General features: G+C 44.9%; 1 protein-coding gene across 1 annotated transcript in view; it reads left to right on the top strand.

The window, feature by feature from the left end:
* LOC142313024 (uncharacterized) overlaps positions 1–25,939 on the top strand; it is a 327,494-nt gene that overhangs the window by 36,575 nt on the left and 264,980 nt on the right. Inside the window, 1 exon segment of the mRNA XM_075352011.1 lies at positions 11,755–12,893. Coding sequence (XP_075208126.1) covers positions 11,755–12,893 — 1,139 coding nt within the window.

Below are 25,939 nucleotides of genomic sequence, written 5' to 3' on the forward strand. Positions count from 1 at the left end.
TTTAAGCTCCACGTAGAAACCTCCAGAGAAAATAACCCCCGAAAACCACAGAATTCAGCGGCGTCTTTTCATGGAATCACATCCACTTTACTTGGAAAATTAAACACAAAAGAATAAATGTGCAAAAAAACAGCAGAAAAAAATGCAGCATTTACACTACATGGGAATATGGACTAAATGTCCAAGCAAAGTGGATGAGACGTCATGAAATCTCCGCCCCTGGTGCGTGGAAAGACGCCGCTGAACTGTGCGGATTTGGTGTTTCTTTATAAGCTTCAGGATTCACATCAGCAACAAACATGTATCAAATAAAGGGACAATGCATAAAAAATACCGCAAACACACAATAATCAGAGAAGATTGTTATTGCGCCCGTGGTGCAGACAGCGACAGAAAAAAACACAGCATTTACGCTATGTGTGAACACGGCCTCAGTGATACATTTTTATTAAATTTTTTATGGGTTTTAATAAAGAAAAATAATAAATTGCGCCATTTTTTTCCCGCCATTTACCGATCCCCATAAATAATCTGATCGCTGTGTTGTTCAGGTCATTACGATTACAGGGACACCAAATATGTCCATATTATTTGCTGATTTGTTTTGTTTATTATTTTATAAAAAAGTGTAATAAAATTACATTATTCTATTTTTTTTATTCTTTTTAGTAATTTTATTAGAAGAAAAAAAAATCCTATTTTCCTCTCCCTCTAGAATACAGGAGATAGAGACACTGCTGTGTACAATGGAGCTGTGTCCTGTGTAATCTGCTGTGTAAGAGGCTGCATTGTAGCTTAATTTATGTAAAATCCTCAACAGCTAGAGCAGCTAGGAAAGCTAGGAGGCTGCTAGACACAAGTATTGAACGTTGCTGGTTTGAATCCAAGGTGGTGAAGATAAAAAAAAAAATTGTATTTGTATTTTTTTCCTCATTTCTTTATAGTAGTTTTATGGGAACAAATGAATCTGACTCTTTCCTTCACCTACATTATATATAATGTAAAAATATACAGAAGGAAAAACGAGTATATGCCGCGCTTAAAAACCACTGAGGCAAAAATAATATGAAAATTTCTCTTTTATTTACAGCATTCCTACGCGTTTCAGAGACAAAGACCGTCTCCTTCTTCAGGGAAAAAAGAAATCATCAGATGATTTATTTTTTCCCTGAAGAAGGAGACGGTCTTTGTCTCTGAAACGCGTAGGAATGCTGTAAATAAAAGAGAAATTTTCATATTATTTTTGCCTCAGTGGTTTTTAAGCGCGGCATATACCCGTTTTTCCTTCTGTATATTTTTACATTATAAATTGTGTATACGGGGCCGCTGCTTGAACCACACGGACACTCACATGCTTTTGAAGGAGTTGTGACTGGCACAACCCCATCAGGTGAGTGTAACTGTTCCTTTCCTATCACCCCTGTTATATCGGGTAAGACCCTATTGCGCCCTTTTGTCTCCCAACCTCTAGTTTCTTCACCTACATTGAGATACAGTATTTATCTATCTATCCCTCTATCTATCTATCTATCTGTCTGTCTGTCTGTCTATCTATCCCTCTATCTATCTATGATTCTATCTATCTATCTATCTTGATTCTATCTATGATTCTATCTATCTATCTATCTATCATTCTATCTATCTATCGATGATTCTATCTGTGATTCTATCTATCTATCTATGATTCTATCTATCTATGATTCTATCTATCATTCTATCTATCTAGCTATGATTCTATCTATCTGTCTATCATTCTATATATCTATCTATGATTCTATCTATCTATCTATGATTTTATCTATCTATCTATAATTCTATCTATAATTCTATCTATCTATCATCCTATCTATCTATCTATCTATGATTCTATCTATCTATCTATCTATCTAGGATTCTATCTATCTAGGATTCTTTCTTTCTATCTATCTAGGATTCTATCTATCTATCATGTATGTATCTATCTATTATCTGTCATGTATCTATATATCCCTCTATCATCCATCCCTCTATCATCCGTCCATCCCACTATCATCCATTCATCCCTCTATCATCCATCCATCCATCCCTCCCTCTATCCCTCCATTCATCCCTCCATTCATCCCTCTATCATCTATCCATCCATCCCTCCCTCTATCTCTCCATTCATCCCTCCATGCATCCCTCTATCATCCGTCCATCCCACTATCATCCATTCATCCCTCTATCATCCATCCATCCATCCCTCCCTCTATCCCTCCATTCATCCCTCCATTCATCCCTCTATCATCTATCCATCCATCCCTCCCTCTATCCCTCCATTCATCCCTCCATGCATCCCTCTATCATCCTTCCATCCCTCCCTCTATCCCTCCATTCATCCCTCTATCATCCATCCATCCCTCCCTCTATACCTCCCTCTATCCCTCCATTCATCCCTCCATCATCCATCCATCCCTCCCTCTATACCTCCCTCTATCCCTCCATTCATCCCTCCATCATCCATCCATCCCTCTATCCCTCCATTCATCCCTCTATCATCCATCCATCCCTCCCTCTATCCCTCCATTCATCCATCCCTCCATCCATCTTTACAGCTGAATAATCTGCCTCTGGTGTCTCACCTGCAGTATAGAGGTCAAGATTACAAAATCTTCCTATGGGTTTCAATACAGGCAGTAGCTCAGTGGTAGAGCTGCTGTGTTTGAAACAATGAGCTCACAGTTCCACGGGTTCGAGTCCCGGCTGCCCTTCAGGGCCGATGATAATTTAATTTATTCACTGCACTGAGGGGAGGAGCCAGGACATCAGCTGTGAGCTGTGGGACACACCTCTGCACTGAGGGAAGGAGCCGGGACATCAGCTGTGAGCTGTGGGACACACCTCTAAAATCGTGGCAGTCCCGCAGAATCCGGGACAGTTGGGAGGTATGCAGTATCCATATCTGGCCTGCTAGCACACTATCTATTTACCACTTAACCACACTTGATCCCTACCTTGCACTAAATGTTACTTTAAAACATTCTTATATATTACATAGTAATAATACAATATTTCCCTGCAATAAAAACCCTTACATAAAACAAAATACAATATTGCTCAGCAGCCATTACATACACAATGGGGTAAAGACACAATGGGGTAAAAGATAGAGACACTGCTGTGTACAATGGAGCTGTGTCCTGTGTAATCTGCTGTGTAAGAGGCTGCATTGTAGGTTAATTTATGTAAAATCCTCAACAGCTAGAGCAGCTAGGAAAGCTAGGAGGCTGCTAGACACAAGTATTCAACGTTGCTGGTTTGAATCCAAGGTGGGGAAGATAAAAAAAAAATTGTATTTGTATTTTTTTTCCTCATTTCTTTATAGTAGTTTTATGGGAACAAATGAATCTGACTCTTTCCTTCACCTACATTGAGATACAGTATTTATCTATCTATCCCTCTATCTATATCTATCCCTCTATCTATCTATCTATCTATCTATCTATCTGTCTGTCTGTCTATCTATCCCTCTATCTATCTATCTATGATTCTATCTATTATTCTAGCTATCTATGATTCTATCTATCTATCATTCTATCTATCTATCTATGATTCTATCTATCTATCTATGATTCTATCTATCTATGATTCTATCTATCTATCTATGATTCTATCTATCTATCTATGATTCTATCTATCTATCGATGATTCTATCTATCTATCTATGATTCTATCTATCTATCTATGATTCTATCTATCTATGATTCTATCTATCTATCTATCTATGATTCTATCTATCTATCTATGATTCTATCTATCTATCTATCGATGATTCTATCTATCTGTGATTCTATTTATCTATCTATCGATGATTCTATCTATCTATGATTCTATCTATCTATCTATGATTCTATCTATCTATCTATGATTCTATCTATCTATCTATCTATCGATGATTCTATCTATCTGTGATTCTATCTATCTATCTATGATTCTATCTATCTATCGATGATTCTATCTATCTATGACTCTATCTATGATTCTATCTATCTATCTATCTATCTATCTATCTATCTATCTATCTATCTATCTATGATTCTATCTATCATTCTATCTATCTATCTATGATTCTATCTATCTGTCTATCATTCTATCTATCTATCTATGATTCTATCTATCTATCTATCTATCTATCTATCTATCTATCTATCTATCTATGATTTTATCTATCTATCTATCTATGATTCTATCTATTTATCTATCTATCTATCTATCTATCATCCTATCTATCTATGATTCTATCTATCTATCTATCTAGGATTCTATCTAGGATTCTATCTATCTATCATGTATGTATCTATCTATTATCTGTCATGTATCTATATATCCCTCTATCATCCATCCCTCTATCATCCATCCATCCCACTATCATCCATTCATCCCTCTATCATCCATCCATCCCTCCCTCTATCCCTCCATTCATCCCTCCATGCATCCCTCTATCATCCATCCATCCCTCCCTCCCTCTATCCCTCCCTCTATCTCTCCATTCATCCCTCTATCATCCATCCATCCATCCCTCTATCCCTCCCTCTATCCCTCCATTCATCCCTCCATGCATCCCTCTATCATCCATCCATCCCTCCCTCTATCCCTCCATTCATCCCTCTATCATCCATCCATCCCTCTATACCTCCCTCTATCCCTCCATTCATCCCTCTATCATCCATCCATCCCTCCCTCTATCCCTCCATTCATCCCTCTATCATCCATCCATCCCTCCCTCTATCCCTCCATTCATCCATCCCTCCATCCATCTTTACAGCTGAATAATCTGCCTCTGGTGTCTCACCTGCAGTATAGAGGTCAAGATTACAAAATCTTCTTATGGGTTTCAATACAGGCAGTAGCTCAGTGGTAGAGCTGCTGCCTTTGAAACAATGAACTCACAGTTCCACAGGTTCGAGTACCGGCCGCCCTGAAAGTCCAGAGCCAATGATAATTAAATTTATTCACTGCACTGAGGTGAGGAGCCGGGACATCAGCTGTGAGCTGCGGGACACACCTCTAAAATCGTGGCGGTCCCGCAGAATCCGGGACAGTTGGGAGGTATGCAGTATCCATATCTGGCCTGCTAGCACACTATCTATTTACCACTTAACCATCTCCTGCACACTTGATCCCTACGTTGCACTAAATGTTACTTTAAAACATTCTTATATATTACATAGTAATAATACAATATTTCCCTGCAATAAAAACCCTTACATAAAACAAAATACAATATTGCTCAGCAGCCATTACATACTAAGACACAATGGGGTAAAAGATAGAGACACTGCTGTGTACAATGGAGCTGTGTCCTGTGTAATCTGCTGTGTAAGAGGCTGCATTGTAGGTTAATTTATGTAAAACCCTCAACAGCTAGAGCAGCTAGGAGGCTGCTAGACACAAGTATTGAACGTTGCTGGTTTGAATCTAAGGTGGTGAAGATAAAAAAAGAAATTGTATTTGTATTTTTTTCCTCATTTCTTTATAGTAGTTTTATGGGAACAAATGAATCTGACTCTTTCCTTCACCTACATTGAGATACAGTATTTATCTATCTATCTATCTATCTATCTATCTATCTATCTATCCCTCTATCTATATCTATCTATCTATCTATCTATCTATCTATCTATCTATCTATCTATCTGTCTGTCTATCTATCTATCCCTCTATCTATCTATCTATGATTCTATCTATCTATCTACTTATCTATCTATCATTCTAGCTATCTATGATTCTATCTATCTATCTATCGATGATTCTATCTATCTATGACTCTATCTATGATTCTATCTATCTATCTATGATTCTATCTATCATTCTATCTATCTATCTATGATTCTATCTATCTGTCTATCATTCTATCTATCTATCTATGATTCTATCTATCTATCTATCTATGATTTTATCTATCTATCTATAATTCTATCTATAATTCTATCTATCTATGATTCTATCTATTTATCTATCTATCTATCTATCATCCTATCTATCTATGATTCTATCTATCTATCTATCTAGGATTCTATCTAGGATTCTTTCTATCTATCTAGGATTCTATCTATCTATCATGTATGTATCTATCTATTATCTGTCATGTATCTATATATCCCTCTATCATCCATCCCTCTATCATCCATCCATCCCTCCCTCTATCCCTCCATTCATCCCTCCATTCATCCCTCTATCATCCATCCCTCCCTCCCTCTATCCCTCCCTCTATCTCTCCATTCATCCCTCTATCATCCATCCATCCCTCTATCCCTCCCTCTATCCCTCCATTCATCCCTCCATGCATCCCTCTATCATCCATCCATCCCTTCCTCTAACCCTCCATTCATCCCTCTATCATCCATCCATCCCTCTATACCTCCCTCTATCCCTCCATTCATCCCTCTATCATCCATCCATCCCTCCCTCTAGAGGTCAAGATTACAAAATCTTCTTATGGGTTTCAATACAGGCAGTAGCTCAGTGGTAGAGCTGCTGCCTTTGAAACAATGAACTCACAGTTCCACGGGTTCAAGTCCCGGCTGCACTGAAAGTCCAGAGCCGATGATAATGTAATTTATTCACTGCACTGAGGGGAGGAGCCGGGACATCAGCTGTGAGCTGCGGGACACACCTCTAAAATCGTGGCAGTCCCGCAGAATCCGGGACAGTTGGGAGGTATGCAGTATCCATATCTGGCCTGCTAGCACACTATCTATTTACCACTTAACCATCTCCTGCACACTTGATGCCTACGTTGCACTAAATGTTACTTTAAAACATTCTTATATATTACATAGTAATAATACAATATTTCCCTGCAATAAAAACCCTTACATAAAACAAAATACAATATTGCTCAGCAGCCATTACATACTAAGACACAATGGGGTAAAACCTAACCAAGACAGAATAGGATACACATAGAGATATATAGAACACATTATACACTCAGTAGGAGTGGGGAAATCTTCCCACTTCCTACATCATCTTCAGGAGTATAGCAAGGTGCAAGACTCTGTCATCTCCACCTTCAGGGGTAATCCTGATGACAGGGATTTTCCTAAGTAACCCTAACTTTAAGGACAGCTCGGTGCACACTGTCCCTGCTACCTATCACTGGCATGACAGAAGACTGGTTTGTCACCTATTATTTTACCTTCTATGAACATTCATGTAGCAGAAATTACTTATGGACGTAATTTTCTTACACTTCTGACTCTTCGAGAAATGGGCCATTTCAACTGGGACTTAATGGGCCACTAGAATAATTACAATTTATATATAAGATGGGGGCAGAATTTAGGTTTACCACCTCCCGGGGCTGAGGAAGTATGTGATTAACAAAAAAGATAAATAAGAGAAGCATAAAGCTGGTGTCACACTAAGCGACAGCGACAACGACGTCGCTGTTACGTCACCATTTTCGGTGACGTAACAGCGACCTTGTAAGTCGCTGTTATGATCGCTGCTTAGCTGTCAAACACAGCAGAAGCAGCGATCATAACGTCGCTGTGCTACATGTGCAGAGAGCAGGGAGCCGCGCTTAGCGCTGGCTCCTTGCTCTCCTAGGTACAGTACACATCGGGTTAATTAACCCGATGTGTCCTGCAGCTACATGTCACAGTGCAGAGAGCAGGGAGCCGCGCACACTGCTTAGCGCTGGCTCCCTGCTCTCCTTGCTACAGTATACATCGGGTTAATTACCTGATGTGTACTGCAGCCACATGTCACAGAGCAGGAGCCGGCACTGACAGTGAGAGCGGAGGCTGGTAACGAAGGTAAATATCGGGTAACCAGGGAAAGGTCTTCCCTTGGTTACCCGATGTTTACGCTGGTTACAGCTTTCTGGAGCTGCCAGACGCCGGCTCCTGCTCCCTCTGCTCGCTTCATTTCGTCGCTCTCTCGCTGTCACACACAGCGATGTGTGTGTCACAGCGGGAGAGTGACGACCAAAAAATGAAGCTGGACATTCAGCAACGACCGGCGACTTCACAGCAGGGGCCAGGTCGTTGCTGGATGTCACACACAGCGACAGCGACGGGACGTCGCTGCAACGTCACAGAAAATGGTGACGTAGCAGTGACGTCGTTGTCATCGTCGTTATGTGTGACACCAGCTTTACTCGCCAGTCACAGCCCCTGCTGCTTCTGTGCTTATCTCTGGTCTTTCTTTACTTGACTGCAGCCATAATGTGGTATGTACAACCAGGGCCGGATTATAGGCGGGGCAGACGGGGCTCCAGCCCAGGGGCCCCCACCAAAAGAGCTTTTAAGGGGGCCCCCACCATACTTGGCACCTGTCAGCATTTTTTTTTCTTCACACCCTCTCCCCCTCCGTAAAGACAGTCTAATAAATCAGCTGTGTTTTCGGGGGGGGGGAGGCGCGGGGTGTTGAAGCACCGCTATTTATTTGTATCTGCGTCTTTAAGACGCAAAAACAAACTGCGGGCACAGGACGCTGATTGACACCGGAAGTACCAGCGGCCGCTTGTACTTCCGGGGTCAGGTGTGCTAATGCTCTCTGCTATGTGCTGCGGCCGTACCCAGCGAGGGGCGGGCAGCTGCCCCCCCTCCCCCTCCCTAGAAGCAGGGGTACGGTGTAGTGCGCCGCTGTATCTGCTGTCCCCGCTGCGCTCCTCTACACTGTGTGCATGCCAGGCACACTAGCAGGAGGCAGCGCGCTGTGCTCTGTCGGCTCTGCTGTGTGCTGTGCTCGGCATGCACCCAGTGTAGAGGAGCGCAGCAAAGCCGGGGCTCGCAGCTTCCTCCTTCTTCCTATTCAAATGTATTTGCATCTTTCAGACGTAAATACATTTGAACAGCGCGCCGGGACCCGGCCCCGCCCCCGACGTGCAGCAACGTGATGAGATCAGCACCTTGCTGACGTCATCACAGTGCTGCAGGCGCCACACACAGGGGACAAGAGGAAGCGAGCGCTCCATGAAGGAGCTGAAGAGACAGGTGTAATTAATGGGGATGAGTGAGGAGGGGCTGAGGACACAGAACGGGGAACATCTGTGAAGGAACACAGCTTTGTGACAGGCAGAGGAGGAGTACTGTATTCCGAGGAAGGGGGGAGGAGTGTGTAGTGATGGGGCAGTGTAATTTGTGTGTGTAGGGGGTGATGAGGGTTGTATTGTGTGTGGGGGGAGGGGTAATGGAGGGTGCATTGTATCGTGTGTGTGGGGAAGGGTAATGGAGGGTGCATTGTATTTTGTGCGGGGAAGGGTAATGAGGGGTGCATTGTATTGTGTGTGGGGGAGGGTTAATGGGGGGGTGCATTGTATTGTGTGTGGGGGAGGGTTAATGGGGGGGTGCATTGTATTCTGTGTGTGTGTGAGAGGTGATGTGGGGTGCATTGTGTGTGTGTTTGTGAGGTGATGTGGGGTGCATTGTGTGTGTGTGTGAGATGATGTGGGTGCATTGTGTGTGTGTGTGTGTGTGAGGTGATGTGGGGTGCATTGTGTGTGTGTGTGTGTGTGTGTGTGTGTAGGAGGTGATGTGGGGTGCAGTGTGTGTGTGTGTGGGGGGCTGCATTGTAGTGTGTGGTGATGTGGGGTGCATTGTGTGTGTGTAGGAGGTGATGTGGGGTGCATTGTGTGTGTGTGTGTGTAGGGGGTGCATTGTAGTGTGTGTGTGTGTGTGTGTGTAGAGGGTGCATTGTAGTGTGTGTGTGTGTCAGAGCTGTGTGTGTAAGAAGCAGTACTGTGTGTGTGTATATATGAATTAGAGCAATCTGTGCGGGGTCCCCCAGAGCGCTATGTCACCCATCGCAGTAATGAGTACACCACCAGAGCTGTTTGCCACTCCAGTAACGTCTATGCCCCCTGCCCCTCCTGTGATGTATATACAGCAGTGCTGTCAGTGTGCAGTCATGTCTGTTAGTGACAGCCATCGTGAAACACAGCCACATGTCCTGAAGGAGCTGGACGGAAACAAGCGGGAGAGGTGAGTGAGGCTGCTGGCGACTTCCCCATATTAATACCTGTAAAGGCTCATGCACACGTAACTGCTGAATATTCTGCAGCGATTTGACAGCACATGTGCGCGTCAAATCGCTGCAGAAACACTGCATAATGGATGCAGTTTTTCTGTACAGAAAATCCGATTTCATGCGCTATGGCTGCTTCCCCCACCATAGACAGAGCGGGAGCTGCATCCATAGCGCACGGAATAATTGACATGCTCATTTTATGAACGCACAGATTTGGGTCAACATTTTAGCACCCAAATCGCTGCGTTCATAAAAGCAACGTGCGCACGTATCATGCACAATCTACATAGCTTGTATAGGGGACGCAGAACGCATGCATTTACACTGCAGTGCTATACACAGTGTAAATGCATGGAATTACACAACGTGCGCACGACCCCTAATGCGTCTGTGTCTGCATGTATGTCAGTGTATATGACTGTGCATATATTTGTCTGTTTATATGTATTTTTCTGAATTTGTCTTCAAATATGTATATGTATGCCTGTATGTGTATGTGCGTGTCTGTGTGTGGATGGGGTCCACTGAGACTCTTTCACCCGGAGGCCACAAAAACCTGGAGCCGGCCCTGGCTGCCTTAACATTGGGATCAGTAAAAAATGTGAGTAAAGCTTTACACGCTACAATATATCTAACGATGTGTCACGTCGTAAGTGACGCACATCCGGCATCGTTAGTGATATTGTAGTGTGTGACAGCTACGTGCGACCCTGATTGTGCGTTAAAACGTTGATCGCTGACACGTCGTTCATTTTCTAAAAATTGAACGTCTGGTTGTTCATCGTTCTTGAGGCAGCACACATCGCTCCGTGTGATACCCCGGGAACAATGAACTGCAGCTTACCTGCGTACTGCCGGCAATGCGGAAGGAAGGAGGTGGGCGGGATGTTTACGCCCCGCTCATCTCCGCCCCTCCGCTTCTATTGGCCGGCCGCTGTGTGACGTTGCTGTGACGCCGAATGTCCCTCCCACTCCAGGAAGTGGATGTTCGCTGCCCACAGCGAGGTCGTTTGGAAGGTACGTGTGATGGGGGTAATCGTTTGTGCGACACAGGCAACAAATTGCCTGTTCCGCACATATGATGGGGGCGTGTGTGATCGCATACGAGATCGAAATGTGTAAAGCAGCCTTAACTCTACTTTCCGTGTATAAGTGACGGCTGTGAGTGATCCTGGACTGTGTCTGTATTGTAGTACTGTAAATCTGAATGTGGCAGAACAGGATAAATGTTCATTGGATTTCTATCTAAATGCTACAGTTCGCGCTCTACTGTTATGGCTAAAAATGTTAACGTTATGGGGCCCCCACCAGATTTTCTGCCCAGGGGCCCCCACCAACCTTAATCCGGCCCTGTGTACAACATGGGAGCGATGCAGCCCATCACTGTCCTCACACTATACGTGATGCAAAATTCATGTGTGATATCGGGCTCGTCACCACAGCAGCCAAGTAGATCAAGATTGGAGGAGAGCTCTAAAGTAGTAGCCCTGAAATGGCAACTACAAAATTGTGATTGACACTCTGAAACATAAACGTAGGAAGAAGCTGATTTCAACAATGAGTTAGGAAACTGCTAGAGCTGATCCTGATGGCCTGATATCATCATCTAGTGGTCCTTGTTCTGTGATCTTCGGTTCATTTGTGCACTGTTTTGTCGCCAATACTTGCAATTTTAATGGACATTTTATGTAATTAAAAGTAAAAGCTATTTCCAAGGTTATATTATTGAAAAAGTAATACAACTATTATTCTTGGCAGGTGACCGTATTAGGACATCAGAGGGATTTCTTGCATTGTCACATTTTCAATCACATGATATTTATGTGCCACAAGACACATATGAAGGAGATTGCGTCATCCCAGCTGTATCCTCAGTGTTTGACAGCAAAGATCTATCATCTGATCCTATTAAACAGGTCCTATCTTCTGATTCATCACAGGCTATAAAAGAATTTGATGTTAGCACTACCAAAAGACATAAGAAATTTTCATGTCCTGAGTGTGGGAAAGATTTTAATTGTCATTCATACCTTGTTGTACATAAGAGATCTCACACAGGGGAGAAGCCGTATCCATGTTCAGAGTGTGAGAAAAGTTTTGCAGAAAAATCTAAACTTTCTAGACATCAGAGAATTCATGCAGTAGAAAGGCCATTTGCATGTTCAGACTGTGGAAAGTGTTTTAAGCAGAAATATCATCTTGTTAGACATCAGAGAACTCACAGAGGAGAAAAGCCATTTTCATGTTTAGAATGTGGGAAATGTTTTATAGATAAATCAACTCTTGTTAGACATCACAGAACTCACACAGGGGAGAAGCCATTTTCATGTTCAGAGTGTGGCCAAGATTTTAATCAGGTATCAAGTCTTCGTAAACATCAGAAAGCTCACACAGGGGAGAAGCCGTATTCATGCTCAGACTGTGGAAAATGTTTTAATCACATAACAAATCTTGTTGCACATCAGAGAATTCATACGGGGGAGAAGCCATTTTCATGTTCAGAGTGTGGGAAAGCTTTTAATCGCTTATCAAATCTAGTTACTCATCATAGAATTCACACAGGGGAGAAGCCATTTTCATGTACAGAATGTGGTAAAGGCTTTAATCAGAGGGCAAGTCTTCATAAACATCAGAGAACTCACACAAGGGAGAAGGCGTATTCATGCTCAGACTGTGGGAAATGTTTTGTGTTTAAATCACATTTGGATGAACATCAAAAAATTCACATAGAAAATAAGCCATATCTATGTTAAGAATGTGGGAAATGCTTTTCTTTCCAAACATCTCTTGAAAAACATCAAAGAGCTCACATAGGTGAACATCCATTTTGCATACCCAGAATGTGGGAAATTTTTTATTTTAAAAATAAATTCCGTTTATCAGAAATTGACTTTTTTCTTTTAACATAGGATAACTAAAAAGGGGAGACGCCATATTCATGTTCTGAATTTAAGGAATATTTTTATCCCATAAAAAATGTAAACGTCAAAAAACTTACAAAATAGCAATTTATTTAAACCAGTACAAAAAATATATATCAAATACAAAAATAAAGTCTCATAAGTACAATAATCAAATAGAATCCAAATAGCTTACCTATAAATCACACCTGTGCGTTGAATATTTTATATTACTATATACAGTGTATGATATACATCTTAGGGATATGGCTCATTCGGCCATGTTTGAGGTGGGCACGGGAGTTGACTTTACACAAAATGTCAAGGCTGCTTCATTAAAACTCCATAAATCGAGACACAATCCAGGAAAATAAATGCCCTTTCTTTGCATTGTGTTGCACCTGCCGAGGTTGTGGCGAGCGGCAGTGGACCCACTGGACCACAGGGGGGACCCGAGCTTACCCTTATGTGGGAGGGGCTTAACTAAGCACCTAATTGGTAATCGCCAGAGCCTTGGATGCTGAGGAAGGCTATGGCTGCTAGTAGACGCCATCTGCCACTCCAAGGGCAGTGTCCGGGACTGTGGCAGCTGACCACTTGGGGTCAGGTGCAGGCAAGTACAGTCTCTGGTGCAGTCAGGTGTAGCAGGGATGGCTGATGCAGACTGGACGTCTTGTGCGAGCAGGTACAGAAGGTATGGCAGGTACAGGTAAAGGGGACAGGATACACAGGACCTAACAACTAGCTAGCAAGTGGACCGTAAACTAAATTAACCATGTTGCTTGGGCACCTCCCCTAGCGGGAGTATACCTTAAATACCTAGTGCCTTTCAGCCATAACTATAACTTCAGGGTTATAGTGTACTGGCTCTTTAAGAGCAGAGAAGGTACACGTGCCCTTAGTGCATTCCTGGGGGACCTGTGCAGCGTCTGCAGGCCCCGGGAGCAGGAGGCAGCAGTAGAGGAACATGTGGATGGCTGTGCGGAGGCGGGGGAGGTTGCAGGCTATAGAAAAACACAGTTCATGAGAAGACATGTCAAAACATAGCACCAAAAAGAAGTCACATGGAGTGTCAGAGTTCATTAGACACAAAGTGTCGTAGTAGACATAGTATTACTATTATAGTAAAGAGATTGAAAGCCTCTGTGTGCATAAATTGGATAAGAAAGAAAAAAATAAGTTGGTGCTGAGAATAAAAAGATGCTTTTATAAAACTAACAAGCATTTTTTGGATTTGAACCTGTGTGATATCATTCTGATGGATATGTGATGGATTCAATGCGTTAAGCCACCAAAGGTTAATATATTGAGAGAAAGAAGAAATTCAAAGGGATGATTTATCTGATCATAAAAATTAGCTTCTTAGTAGAATCGTATCAGAAACATTTAATTTAGTGTAATATTATTGTCACACAGTGTTCAGCTCTAAGCTCACCAAGTGTCATGGTGACTTCTGACCCTGTTCATACTGCAGAAGTGACACGCCACCTGGTGCTTTTGACAGAGGCGTATCTAGGGGGGGCTTGCGGGGTATGTGTCTTGGGCGCAGCGTCGGGGGGGTCCCCCCCACTCCAGTGCAGTATACCACCCTAGAGCTGTATACCCCCCAGAGCTGTATGTCCCCCAACCCAGTGCTGTATACCCCCCCAAAGCTGTACGTCTCCCACTCCAGTGCTATTTACCCCCCAGAGTTGTACGTCCCTCACCCCAGTGCTGTATACCACCTCATATCTGAATGCCCCCCTCTAGAGCTGTATGTCTCTTTCATTGCTGTACGACCCCAGCCTCTCCTGTGATATATATACAGCAGTGTCAGTGTGCTCTGTGTGTGGCCTGTCAGTTAGTCATGGCCACCAACCAGCGTGGCACAGCCACATGCCGAGGAGGAGCTTGACGGAGTCAAGCGGGGGAGGTGAGTGAGGCTGCTGCCGGCTTCCCCATATTAATAGTATCTGTAATGTGTCTGTGTGTGCATGTATCGCAAAATCGGGTCACAGTCGCATGACACTTGGCTCATGCTCGCAGTAGAGCCTGAGCCGAGGGTCATTAGCATATCGCATTCTTTGCACTCACACTGGATGCCATATGTTAATGTGACTCCAGCCTTTATTTGTGATACTGACTAATTCTCATCATTAGGGCTCAGTCCCACTTCCGCATTGCTTCCCATGCGACCGCATCAGATGCAATATGCTAATGACCCTCGTGCTGCGAGCATGAGCCGAGTGTCATGCGGCTGTGATCCAATCTTGCGATCAGATCACAGCTTCGGACAAGAGAAATGGAGGGAGTAATTCTCCCCCTTCTCCACGGCGTGTCTTTGCGTACATCGTACTGCACTCTGATGACATCCAAGTGCAGTGCGATGTTTCACACGCTTCCGTAGACCTGTATGGGTGTGTGAGCTGAGACTCTCAGACACTTGCCGCATGCTGCAATTCTTTTTTCATGCCAATATATCATGAAAAATCAATTGCAGATGGACACTGGCCCATTATTTTACTCTGGTGCGAGTGTAATTTGATGTTTTTTCGGATTGCACTCGTCCATGCGAAACGCAAGTGGAACCGAGGCCTTACTGTAGTTCCTGTATAGTCCTCAGTCTGCTGATGACTGATAACTCCCAAGTATCTCCTTACCATTGTTAAAAGGAATCTGTCACCAGGTTTTTGCTCCCCCATCTAAGAGCAGCATAATGTAGAGACAGACCCTGATTCCAGCGATGTGTCATTTACTGAGCTCTGTGCTGTCATTTTGATAAAATCAATGTTTTCTCTGCTGCAGATCTAGCAGTTATACAAAGCTCATGAATATGCTGGACTACCTGGCAGCATGCCAAGCAGTCCTGTAATGATAATCTACTGCTGATTAAACAGTGATTTTATCAAAACTACACTAAGCAGCACAGTAAGTGACACATCGCTTGAATCAGGATCTCTGCCCCTAGGTTATGCTGCTTTCAGATTAGGTGTTAAAATCCTGGTGACAAATTCCCTTTAAGGATGTACTGGAAGTTGTAGATTCCTGCAATACAAATGTCTATGTGTCTGACCTGACATTACAATTGATGTACCATTCTTGTGGTTTTGATGATGTATTTCTGTACTGATGAGGGTTTTGATGCTGTGTTTCTAAACTTATGGGGTTATATGGATGTATTTCTGTACTGCTGGTGGTTCGGATGAATTTCTATACTGCTGGTGGCTGTGATGCTGTCTTTCTGTATTGATGGGGGCTCTCATTATGTATTTCTGTACCTCTGGTGGTTCTGGTGCTGTTACTAGTTCTGATCCTGTACACAAGTAACAATACATAAATTGTAAGATTGGACAACCCCTTTACTTAGAATTGGGCTACACTGCTTAACTGTATAAGTAAAGTCTTGTCCAGGTTTGAGATGAAAGTTTCCAGTCTCTCTAGGTGACTGCAGGCTTCTGAATTCTCACAGCGCTTGCACACTTTTTGGATTCTCCGGTGCCAGTGACGAGAGTGGATGGTCATATGAGCGCAAGTATGAGATTTTTATATTTCTGGCCACATTCTGACTAGATGTGTCCGGCCTTACTCAATTCATTTTTATTGAGCGAGGCCACACATGTCTAGTCTGCACGTGACCACATGTATGTAAATCACATACTTGCAGTTTCGTGACCTCCCACTCACCGCCGGCACCAGAGAATCCTGACAGTGTGTAGTGTGAGAATTCAGAAATCTGCAGTCACAAAGAGTGACACATAGATTGACTGCAGATTTTTATCTCAAACCTGGAGAAGGCCTTTACTGATAAAATTAAACAGTGTAGCCCAATCCTAACAGCATGTGTGGCGCCCTGGACAAGCCAGGTCGTCACAGGTACTACACCAACACACCCCACACCCCGGCTAGGCACACCTAAGTCAAACACAAATCCTTGTTGCCTTCCTCCAGGGGCTGATGTCCACACCAGGGGTTGGGCCAGGTGGTTGGTCCCGCCCACCGAGGAGTTCACAGTCCTGGAGGCGGGAAAAGCAGTCAGATTAGTTTTGGAGAGGGAAGTGGTAGTAGAGGAGACTGACTGTGTCCGGGTGTGTGGCCCGGGCACATACAGCAAGGTTGGCAGACGGTGGTGACCGTTTGCAGGAGAGGCTGATTGGAGTGAACCGTACGGACCGGGGACGGGCGGTGGCCCGCCGGTACCGGATCGGGGAGTGAAGAGAAGCCAGCACCATCCGGCAGGGCCTACGGACCCCGACCAGGCTAGGAGTCGCTGTAAAACCGGTTAAATCCGTTAGCGAAGGGAACCTCCGGGGTTTCCCAGCAGTCAAGACCCGATTGAAGGCAACAGCTCACACCGTAGAGGGAAACACAGTCACCGCCAAGGCTACAGTTCCCAGGGCCAGAGCCTGCGGGCAAAAGGAGCTCCCTCAGCATCCATCCAAGCTGGGGAGCGGGTTACCGGTGGGAAGCCATTGGAACCGTAAACACAACACAGGTGCAGGGAAAGGCAGTCACCATCAACCTAACGGGAGGAGAACAACCGCAGCCGCCTGTGGGACCCGTCCATCCAGCCGTTTGTTTGACCAGAGACTCTGTGTGAATTACTGGCTGAGTAAGTACCACCGTGCCGTGCGGCACAGCGCTGCCCCCGCGACCCTGCACTTCACCAGACCCCATAACCCGCCTGCCATCCCTAAAACCCTATGGGGAGATAAGGTATGCACACCAATGACTATGTAAGGGGAATACATGTAATAGCAGAAACTGCTGTGTGATTACTGACATGAAAAATTCAATAGCTATATGTAAGAATGAAATGTGAAAAATGGAATCTGCATTACTGCCATGAATATATGAATAAAGAGAAATTTAGCTACTGAATTGATCAATGCAATAGAGCCCCAACACTACGCCAAAGTATTTCTCTACGTTGGGGTCCCTAGCTTGTGTGTGTCCTCTCATGCAGTTAAAAAACTTACCGTGTATGGGAAGCTGAGACCCAGGCTATATATACGATGTGGATTGGCAATAGGTGTGTATGGGGAGGGTTCACAAACGAAAAACTACTAACAAATAAGAAATAACGTTTGGAACTCCATTCTATGTCTGAACTGGGTGCAAAAACCTAAAAAAACATCACTATGGGGAGATAAGGTATGCACACCAATGACTATGTAAGGGGAATACATGTAATAGCAGAAACTGCTGTGTGATTACTGACATGAAAAATTCAATAGCTATATGTAAGAATGAAATGTGAAAAATGGAATCTGCATTACTGCCATGAATATATGAATAAAGAGAAATTTAGCCACTGAATTGATCAATGCAATAGAGCCCCAACACTACGCCAAAGTATTTCTCTACGTTGGGGTCCCTAGCTTGTGTGTGTCCTCTCATGCAGTTAAAAAACTTACCGTGTATGGGAAGCTGAGACCCAGGCTATATATACGATGTGGATTGGCAATAGGTGTGTATGGGGAGGGTTCACAAACGAAAAACTACTAACAAATAAGAAATAACGTTTGGAACTCCATTCTATGTCTGAACTGGGTGCAAAAACCTAAAAAAACATCACTATGGGGAGATAAGGTATGCACACCAATGACTATGTAAGGGGAATACATGTAATAGCAGAAACTGCTGTGTGATTACTGACATGAAAAATTCAATAGCTATATGTAAGAATGAAATGTGAAAAATGGAATCTGCATTACTGCCATGAATATATGAATAAAGAGAAATTTAGCTACTGAATTGATCAATGCAATAGAGCCCCAACACTACGCCAAAGTATTTCTCTACGTTGGGGTCCCTAGCTTGTGTGTGTCCTCTCATGCAGTTAAAAAACTTACCGTGTATGGGAAGCTGAGACCCAGGCTATATATACGATGTGGATTGGCAATAGGTGTGTATGGGGAGGGTTCACAAACGAAAAACTACTAACAAATAAGAAATAACGTTTGGAACTCCATTCTATGTCTGAACTGGGTGCAAAAACCTAAAAAAACATCACTATGGGGAGATATAAGGAGAATAGTGTTCCCCCGTGGAATTTTAGGGGCATTGCAGCTATAAGTCCCCTTACCTGGCAGCCAGACTGGCTTGCAAAGTCTCCTTAAGGAGAATAGTGTTCCCCCGTGGTCCCCACATAGCTTTCTCATGAGCCAGATCAGACACCCCCCATACTTTGCACTGACGAGGGGCAAGCACCCCGAAACACCGTGTCTGCAAATTGGGATTCTGATCTGGCTTATATATCCTGAGTCATATTGCAAAGGATTGTCAAAAATCCACTTGTGACTTTTAGGATCGCTACTTCCAATAGGTGGCGCTGTGCTAGAGTTTGTCTCCTTTACTGGAGAGACAATTTGAATATTTCCCAGAGGGGCATTGCAGCTATAAGTCCCCTTACCTGGCAGCCAGACTGGCTTGCAAAGTCTCCTTAAGGAGAATAGTGTTCCCCCGTGGAATTTTAGGGGCATTGCAGCTATAAGTCCCCTTACCTGGCAGCCAGACTGGCTTGCAAAGTCTCCTTAAGGAGAATAGTGTTCCCCCGTGGTCCCCACATAGCTTTCTCATGAGCCAGATCAGACACCCCCCATACTTTGCACTGACGAGGGGCAAGCACCCCGAAACACCGTGTCTGCAAATTGGGATTCTGATCTGGCTTATATATCCTGAGTCATATTGCAAAGGATTGTCAAAAATCCACTTGTGACTTTTAGGATCGCTACTTCCAATAGGTGGCGCTGTGCTAGAGTTTGTCTCCTTTACTGGAGAGACAATTTGAATATTTCCCAGAGGGGCATTGCAGCTATAAGTCCCCTTACCTGGCAGCCAGACTGGCTTGCAAAGTCTCCTTAAGGAGAATAGTGTTCCCCCGTGGAATTTTAGGGGCATTGCAGCTATAAGTCCCCTTACCTGGCAGCCAGACTGGCTTGCAAAGTCTCCTTAAGGAGAATAGTGTTCCCCCGTGGTCCCCACATAGCTTTCTCATGAGCCAGATCAGACACCCCCCATACTTTGCACTGACGAGGGGCAAGCACCCCGAAACACCGTGTCTGCAAATTGGGATTCTGATCTGGCTTATATATCCTGAGTCATATTGCAAAGGATTGTCAAAAATCCACTTGTGACTTTTAGGATCGCTACTTCCAATAGGTGGCGCTGTGCTAGAGTTTGTCTCCTTTACTGGAGAGACAATTTGAATATTTCCCAGAGGGGCATTGCAGCTATAAGTCCCCTTACCTGGCAGCCAGACTGGCTTGCAAAGTCTCCTTAAGGAGAATAGTGTTCCCCCGTGGAATTTTAGGGGCATTGCAGCTATAAGTCCCCTTACCTGGCAGCCAGACTGGCTTGCAAAGTCTCCTTAAGGAGAATAGTGTTCCCCCGTGGTCCCCACATAGCTTTCTCATGAGCCAGATCAGACACCCCCCATACTTTGCACTGACGAGGGGCAAGCACCCCGAAACACCGTGTCTGCAAATTGGGATTCTGATCTGGCTTATATATCCTGAGTCATATTGCAAAGGATTGTCAAAAATCCACTTGTGACTTTTAGGATCGCTACTTCCAATAGGTGGCGCTGTGCTAGAGTTTGTCTCCTTTACTGGAGAGACAATTTGAATATTTCCCAGAGGGGCATTGCAGCTATAAGTCCCCTTACCTGGCAGCCAGACTGGCTTGCAAAGTCTCCTTAAGGAGAATAGTGTTCCCCCGTGGAATTTTAGGGGCATTGCAGCTATAAGTCCCCTTACCTGGCAGCCAGACTGGCTTGCAAAGTCTCCTTAAGGAGAATAGTGTTCCCCCGTGGTCCCCACATAGCTTTCTCATGAGCCAGATCAGACACCCCCCATACTTTGCACTGACGAGGGGCAAGCACCCCGAAACACCGTGTCTGCAAATTGGGATTCTGATCTGGCTTATATATCCTGAGTCATATTGCAAAGGATTGTCAAAAATCCACTTGTGACTTTTAGGATCGCTACTTCCAATAGGTGGCGCTGTGCTAGAGTTTGTCTCCTTTACTGGAGAGACAATTTGAATATTTCCCAGAGGGGCATTGCAGCTATAAGTCCCCTTACCTGGCAGCCAGACTGGCTTGCAAAGTCTCCTTAAGGAGAATAGTGTTCCCCCGTGGAATTTTAGGGGCATTGCAGCTATAAGTCCCCTTACCTGGCAGCCAGACTGGCTTGCAAAGTCTCCTTAAGGAGAATAGTGTTCCCCCGTGGTCCCCACATAGCTTTCTCATGAGCCAGATCAGACACCCCCCATACTTTGCACTGACGAGGGGCAAGCACCCCGAAACACCGTGTCTGCAAATTGGGATTCTGATCTGGCTTATATATCCTGAGTCATATTGCAAAGGATTGTCAAAAATCCACTTGTGACTTTTAGGATCGCTACTTCCAATAGGTGGCGCTGTGCTAGAGTTTGTCTCCTTTACTGGAGAGACAATTTGAATATTTCCCAGAGGGGCATTGCAGCTATAAGTCCCCTTACCTGGCAGCCAGACTGGCTTGCAAAGTCTCCTTAAGGAGAATAGTGTTCCCCCGTGGAATTTTAGGGGCATTGCAGCTATAAGTCCCCTTACCTGGCAGCCAGACTGGCTTGCAAAGTCTCCTTAAGGAGAATAGTGTTCCCCCGTGGTCCCCACATAGCTTTCTCATGAGCCAGATCAGACACCCCCCATACTTTGCACTGACGAGGGGCAAGCACCCCGAAACACCGTGTCTGCAAATTGGGATTCTGATCTGGCTTATATATCCTGAGTCATATTGCAAAGGATTGTCAAAAATCCACTTGTGACTTTTAGGATCGCTACTTCCAATAGGTGGCGCTGTGCTAGAGTTTGTCTCCTTTACTGGAGAGACAATTTGAATATTTCCCAGAGGGGCATTGCAGCTATAAGTCCCCTTACCTGGCAGCCAGACTGGCTTGCAAAGTCTCCTTAAGGAGAATAGTGTTCCCCCGTGGAATTTTAGGGGCATTGCAGCTATAAGTCCCCTTACCTGGCAGCCAGACTGGCTTGCAAAGTCTCCTTAAGGAGAATAGTGTTCCCCCGTGGTCCCCACATAGCTTTCTCATGAGCCAGATCAGACACCCCCCATACTTTGCACTGACGAGGGGCAAGCACCCCGAAACACCGTGTCTGCAAATTGGGATTCTGATCTGGCTTATATATCCTGAGTCATATTGCAAAGGATTGTCAAAAATCCACTTGTGACTTTTAGGATCGCTACTTCCAATAGGTGGCGCTGTGCTAGAGTTTGTCTCCTTTACTGGAGAGACAATTTGAATATTTCCCAGAGGGGCATTGCAGCTATAAGTCCCCTTACCTGGCAGCCAGACTGGCTTGCAAAGTCTCCTTAAGGAGAATAGTGTTCCCCCGTGGAATTTTAGGGGCATTGCAGCTATAAGTCCCCTTACCTGGCAGCCAGACTGGCTTGCAAAGTCTCCTTAAGGAGAATAGTGTTCCCCCGTGGTCCCCACATAGCTTTCTCATGAGCCAGATCAGACACCCCCCATACTTTGCACTGACGAGGGGCAAGCACCCCGAAACACCGTGTCTGCAAATTGGGATTCTGATCTGGCTTATATATCCTGAGTCATATTGCAAAGGATTGTCAAAAATCCACTTGTGACTTTTAGGATCGCTACTTCCAATAGGTGGCGCTGTGCTAGAGTTTGTCTCCTTTACTGGAGAGACAATTTGAATATTTCCCAGAGGGGCATTGCAGCTATAAGTCCCCTTACCTGGCAGCCAGACTGGCTTGCAAAGTCTCCTTAAGGAGAATAGTGTTCCCCCGTGGAATTTTAGGGGCATTGCAGCTATAAGTCCCCTTACCTGGCAGCCAGACTGGCTTGCAAAGTCTCCTTAAGGAGAATAGTGTTCCCCCGTGGTCCCCACATAGCTTTCTCATGAGCCAGATCAGACACCCCCCATACTTTGCACTGACGAGGGGCAAGCACCCCGAAACACCGTGTCTGCAAATTGGGATTCTGATCTGGCTTATATATCCTGAGTCATATTGCAAAGGATTGTCAAAAATCCACTTGTGACTTTTAGGATCGCTACTTCCAATAGGTGGCGCTGTGCTAGAGTTTGTCTCCTTTACTGGAGAGACAATTTGAATATTTCCCAGAGGGGCATTGCAGCTATAAGTCCCCTTACCTGGCAGCCAGACTGGCTTGCAAAGTCTCCTTAAGGAGAATAGTGTTCCCCCGTGGAATTTTAGGGGCATTGCAGCTATAAGTCCCCTTACCTGGCAGCCAGACTGGCTTGCAAAGTCTCCTTAAGGAGAATAGTGTTCCCCCGTGGTCCCCACATAGCTTTCTCATGAGCCAGATCAGACACCCCCCATACTTTGCACTGACGAGGGGCAAGCACCCCGAAACACCGTGTCTGCAAATTGGGATTCTGATCTGGCTTATATATCCTGAGTCATATTGCAAAGGATTGTCAAAAATCCACTTGTGACTTTTAGGATCGCTACTTCCAATAGGTGGCGCTGTGCTAGAGTTTGTCTCCTTTACTGGAGAGACAATTTGAATATTTCCCAGAGGGGCATTGCAGCTATAAGTCCCCTTACCTGGCAGCCAGACTGGCTTGCAAAGTCTCCTTAAGGAGAATAGTGTTCCCCCGTGGAATTTTAGGGGCATTGCAGCTATAAGTCCCCTTACCTGGCAGCCAGACTGGCTTGCAAAGTCTCCTTAAGGAGAATAGTGTTCCCCCGTGGTCCCCACATAGCTTTCTCATGAGCCAGATCAGACACCCCCCATACTTTGCACTGACGAGGGGCAAGCACCCCGAAACACCGTGTCTGCAAATTGGGATTCTGATCTGGCTTATATATCCTGAGTCATATTGCAAAGGATTGTCAAAAATCCACTTGTGACTTTTAGGATCGCTACTTCCAATAGGTGGCGCTGTGCTAGAGTTTGTCTCCTTTACTGGAGAGACAATTTGAATATTTCCCAGAGGGGCATTGTAGCTATAAGTCCCCTTACCTGGCAGCCAGACTGGCTTGCAAAGTCTCCTTAAGGAGAATAGTGTTCCCCCGTGGAATTTTAGGGGCATTGCAGCTATAAGTCCCCTTACCTGGCAGCCAGACTGGCTTGCAAAGTCTCCTTAAGGAGAATAGTGTTCCCCCGTGGTCCCCACATAGCTTTCTCATGAGCCAGATCAGACACCCCCCATACTTTGCACTGACGAGGGGCAAGCACCCCGAAACACCGTGTCTGCAAATTGGGATTCTGATCTGGCTTATATATCCTGAGTCATATTGCAAAGGATTGTCAAAAATCCACTTGTGACTTTTAGGATCGCTACTTCCAATAGGTGGCGCTGTGCTAGAGTTTGTCTCCTTTACTGGAGAGACAATTTGAATATTTCCCAGAGGGGCATTGCAGCTATAAGTCCCCTTACCTGGCAGCCAGACTGGCTTGCAAAGTCTCCTTAAGGAGAATAGTGTTCCCCCGTGGAATTTTAGGGGCATTGCAGCTATAAGTCCCCTTACCTGGCAGCCAGACTGGCTTGCAAAGTCTCCTTAAGGAGAATAGTGTTCCCCCGTGGTCCCCACATAGCTTTCTCATGAGCCAGATCAGACACCCCCCATACTTTGCACTGACGAGGGGCAAGCACCCCGAAACACCGTGTCTGCAAATTGGGATTCTGATCTGGCTTATATATCCTGAGTCATATTGCAAAGGATTGTCAAAAATCCACTTGTGACTTTTAGGATCGCTACTTCCAATAGGTGGCGCTGTGCTAGAGTTTGTCTCCTTTACTGGAGAGACAATTTGAATATTTCCCAGAGGGGCATTGCAGCTATAAGTCCCCTTACCTGGCAGCCAGACTGGCTTGCAAAGTCTCCTTAAGGAGAATAGTGTTCCCCTGTGGAATTTTAGGGGCATTGCAGCTATAAGTCCCCTTACCTGGCAGCCAGACTGGCTTGCAAAGTCTCCTTAAGGAGAATAGTGTTCCCCCGTGGTCCCCACATAGCTTTCTCATGAGCCAGATCAGACACCCCCCATACTTTGCACTGACGAGGGGCAAGCACCCCGAAACACCGTGTCTGCAAATTGGGATTCTGATCTGGCTTATATATCCTGAGTCATATTGCAAAGGATTGTCAAAAATCCACTTGTGACTTTTAGGATCGCTACTTCCAATAGGTGGCGCTGTGCTAGAGTTTGTCTCCTTTACTGGAGAGACAATTTGAATATTTCCCAGAGGGGCATTGCAGCTATAAGTCCCCTTACCTGGCAGCCAGACTGGCTTGCAAAGTCTCCTTAAGGAGAATAGTGTTCCCCCGTGGAATTTTAGGGGCATTGCAGCTATAAGTCCCCTTACCTGGCAGCCAGACTGGCTTGCAAAGTCTCCTTAAGGAGAATAGTGTTCCCCCGTGGTCCCCACATAGCTTTCTCATGAGCCAGATCAGACACCCCCCATACTTTGCACTGACGAGGGGCAAGCACCCCGAAACACCGTGTCTGCAAATTGGGATTCTGATCTGGCTTATATATCCTGAGTCATATTGCAAAGGATTGTCAAAAATCCACTTGTGACTTTTAGGATCGCTACTTCCAATAGGTGGCGCTGTGCTAGAGTTTGTCTCCTTTACTGGAGAGACAATTTGAATATTTCCCAGAGGGGCATTGCAGCTATAAGTCCCCTTACCTGGCAGCCAGACTGGCTTGCAAAGTCTCCTTAAGGAGAATAGTGTTCCCCCGTGGAATTTTAGGGGCATTGCAGCTATAAGTCCCCTTACCTGGCAGCCAGACTGGCTTGCAAAGTCTCCTTAAGGAGAATAGTGTTCCCCCGTGGTCCCCACATAGCTTTCTCATGAGCCAGATCAGACACCCCCCATACTTTGCACTGACGAGGGGCAAGCACCCCGAAACACCGTGTCTGCAAATTGGGATTCTGATCTGGCTTATATATCCTGAGTCATATTGCAAAGGATTGTCAAAAATCCACTTGTGACTTTTAGGATCGCTACTTCCAATAGGTGGCGCTGTGCTAGAGTTTGTCTCCTTTACTGGAGAGACAATTTGAATAT

This window comes from Anomaloglossus baeobatrachus, chromosome 5 (genome assembly GCF_048569485.1).
Source record: "Anomaloglossus baeobatrachus isolate aAnoBae1 chromosome 5, aAnoBae1.hap1, whole genome shotgun sequence".
NCBI classification, from domain to species: Eukaryota; Metazoa; Chordata; class Amphibia; order Anura; family Aromobatidae; genus Anomaloglossus; species Anomaloglossus baeobatrachus.